Here is a 3,268-nt window from a genome sequence, read left to right on the forward strand (position 1 = left end):
TTTTTTATATAAATAAAAGTCCATATTGGAGCTTTTCTTTTAATACAAGATCATTTTTATAAAAAGTAAAAATAGTTGCAGGCTACTCAGTACAAAATGAGCTTAAACGAGTCGTATAAAGTTTTGGAAATAGAGTTAGTTGAGAAGATCTAACTTTAACTGTCCAATAAATATGAAGATACAACCAAGAGACAGTTAGCTTAGCTTAGCATATCTTAGCTTAGTGCAAAGACTGGGAGCTGGGGAAACAGCTAGCGTGGCATAAAACCACAACTTGTTGCTTTTACATGTTGCACAAATAAAACAAATGAAATATAACGTGTTCACTCATGAACTTTACAGATGCTTGTAGACATATTTTGTCAGAGCCAGGTTAGCTGCTTCCCTGTGTTTCCAGTGCTTTACTAAACTAAGCTAGCTGCCTGCTAGCTTCATATTTAACAGACATGAGAGTGGTGTAATTCTTCCATTTTAACTCTTCGTGTAAAAAAAAAGTGTGTTTTCTAAGTGTGTTGAATGATTACTTTAAAAACAAGCGAATGAAAGTCCATCCTACAAATGGCTTAACATCTGGTCTACTGAACTGGAAACCACTTAAAGAAGCAACAAAGCAAAGTTGTGTTTATTATGCTGCCACCCAGAGGATTGACACTCCACTTCCTGTGTGGTGACTGATCTGGTTGACTCGTCCACGTACACAGTCCAGTGTGAAGAACACCGCTGTGCCGTTATGAACCTGGAAGGACGCCCGCAGGCTCACACTGGCCCACTGGCTTCCCTCTGGCATCTGGCCACCCACCTGCTGGGCCAGAGAGATGGGCCGAGCCCCCTCCGCCTCCCTGCCTCCTCCTCCTGAGCCCTCTGGATCACTTCGCTTGAGCAGAGTCACCTTGACCAAGTTGCAGGAGTGAATCAGTTTGAGATCCAGAGCGACACTGGCTGTGCCACTCTCCCTGAAGACAAAGTCTCGTCTCTGTTCTGTGGATCCCTTCCCTAGCAGGCTCATCTGGGACACCTGAGCGCTGGTCTGGCGGAAGAACAGCGGCTTGTTCCGGACAGCTCCTGAAGGAAGGCCGGTGTGAGCCACTGAGGCAGACAGAGAGGAGGAAATGGCAGCGGGGACCCAAACCAAACTGAGGGTGCTGATGCCTGTCTCGTCGCCAAAGAAGCGAACGTTGCACTGAGCAGGTGAGAGGATCTCAAAGCCCAGTGTGTCCCCGGGACCAACTTTAGCCGCTCCAGACAGAGATATGGATGTGTCCCGGTAGTGGACGCCTGGTTTGAAGGTACGGCACAGCTCCATGCCGGTTCCATTACGGCTGAGGTACGCCAACAGCTGGAAACCCTCGCTCACACAGGCCTGGCCCATGGAGTACAAAGCCTGCTGGAACACGAACCGCACTGTGCCACTTTCAGCAAAGCGGATCCCACGGCCGTCATGAGTCAGCCCCACTACATAAGGGTCCGAGGTGGAGGTCGTGCGGAAGACTGGGCGATAGTTTGTGTGGTAGTGTGCGGACACCATCGCCTGTGCTGTCATGGCAACAGCCCCGGTGTCATGGGAGAGCCACAGGAGGCTGAGCGGAGCTGCGGAGGGGTCGTACAGCTGCAGACCCTCACCGGTTTGGTTACAGTGGTGGCTGGCACTCCGGAGGAAGAGGGAGATAAAGTGACCCGGGGCGACCTCTGCTACCCCACTGATGCTGGCACTCTGGAGCGACCTTCCCTCCTGCTGCTCCACCCTAACGCCACTGAGGTCTCGACCCTCAGAGCCGTCAGTGTTGTTCATGCGCAGGCACAACTGGATGAAGCTGCGGCAGCCGTGCCTCACAGAGAGATTCTCATCCAGCCAGACCAGGCCGTGCTGCCTGAGCACCAGACGCCCGTCCTCAACAGACACCAGACCCGCATCACCTCTTCCCTGGACGTGAAGCTGCACGCTGGGGAAGGCGTGAGCCAGGACGTGGCCTTTCGTCCCCGACAGACTCACGTCTCCGGCCCAGGACAGAGAGAGGGCGCTGTCCCCCGCAGCGGGGCCAGAGCAGATGGTGTCTGTGCTGAAGGTACAGGGTGAAGCTACAGGCTCTCCGTCACACTCGTTACAGGCCTGACACTCATCCATGTCCGAGTTGTAGAAGTAGCCGTGGCCACACATTCCTGAGTTGGCGTCTCGCTCTGTCATGCCCTGACACCTGAATCCACCTGGTGACACAACAGCAGATGAAATATACATGTCATCACTGTCTGGAAGCTTCGTCTCTACATATATGTAATCAGTTGTTCAACAAGTGGAGCAAAGGAAAAATAAGGGAATGTATTTTACAGCTGTAGACAAATTAGAGTGGAAATCAAATGCAAAACTTCTGAGTTTTCTTTTTACCTGGAGTGTTGAGACACTTCTGTTGATCTCCACACAGATCAGATATTTCAAGGCACTCATCTCTGTCCTGCGAAGACAAATACATCAACACTTTCAATCAATTTTAAAGCAGCTACATTTTGGTTTTCTGGCTCTTTCATACTGTAAAAACACAGCAGTGCTGACCTGGCAGATTCTGTCTGCGTGGACCGAACACTGGGCGACCAGGAAGAAGCCGGCAGGACAGATGGTGCACCTCTCGCAGCGAGGACGGCCGCTGCTGAAGGCGCAGTACTCCTCTGGGCCACAGCTGCCACAGGCCAGCACAGAGCGACCCACCTGAGGGCAGCAAACACGTCCATGTGAGGATCAGAGCTGAACTGAGCATCACAGTCACATACCTACATCATATAAAACCTCTTGTACAGTAGTTAACCCGATGTCACATGTTGCAGATATTGATTTACTTATCCAACCCATATAATCTCCACCAGTAGAAAATTTGATCAAACCAGTAACGTCAGCTCAGGAATTGCTTTGTGAAATTCATTTAGGTGTGAATGTAATAGTTTTGGGAATTAATCACTTGAGATTCAGACATCCAAAACTTCCATCCCCATGCCTTCACTCACAAATGAGTTAGGTCTCTGAGGACGGAAACAAATGGTATCATATTGATTTCTTGATTCCTGATTCAAGCTGGGGCTCACCTCCATCACACTGGCCTCCATGTCCACCTTGTGCAAAGCCAGAGCCTGTTGTGCTTGGTGGGTTCGAACCTGCCCGCTCAGGGTCTCCATGTGAGTGTCGAGGTCGCCCTGGAGGTTCTGGAAAGACGTTTGCTTGATGCTGTCCATCATCATGTTGTACTGGGATTTTACCTGAATGTAGAAAATAGTATTTTTTTTT

General features: G+C 50.1%; 1 protein-coding gene across 1 annotated transcript in view; it reads right to left on the minus strand.

The window, feature by feature from the left end:
- Window positions 1-6: 6 nt before the first annotated feature.
- Window positions 7-3,268, minus strand: part of LOC111666471 (uncharacterized) — a 5,336-nt gene continuing 2,074 nt past the window's right edge. Inside the window, exons 4-6 of the mRNA XM_087178156.1 lie at window positions 2,546-2,698; window positions 2,381-2,447; window positions 7-2,202 (exon numbers count right to left, since the gene is read on the minus strand). Coding sequence (XP_087034282.1) covers window positions 626-2,202; window positions 2,381-2,447; window positions 2,546-2,698 — 1,797 coding nt within the window. The 3' untranslated portion in view covers window positions 7-625. The remainder of the gene's footprint in view (window positions 2,203-2,380; window positions 2,448-2,545; window positions 2,699-3,268) is intronic.

This window comes from Seriola lalandi, unplaced genomic scaffold, assembly GCF_002814215.2.
Source record: "Seriola lalandi dorsalis isolate HSWRI2012SDOR001 ecotype SW California unplaced genomic scaffold, Sedor1 jcf7180002054677, whole genome shotgun sequence".
Classification (NCBI taxonomy): Eukaryota; Metazoa; Chordata; class Actinopteri; order Carangiformes; family Carangidae; genus Seriola; species Seriola lalandi.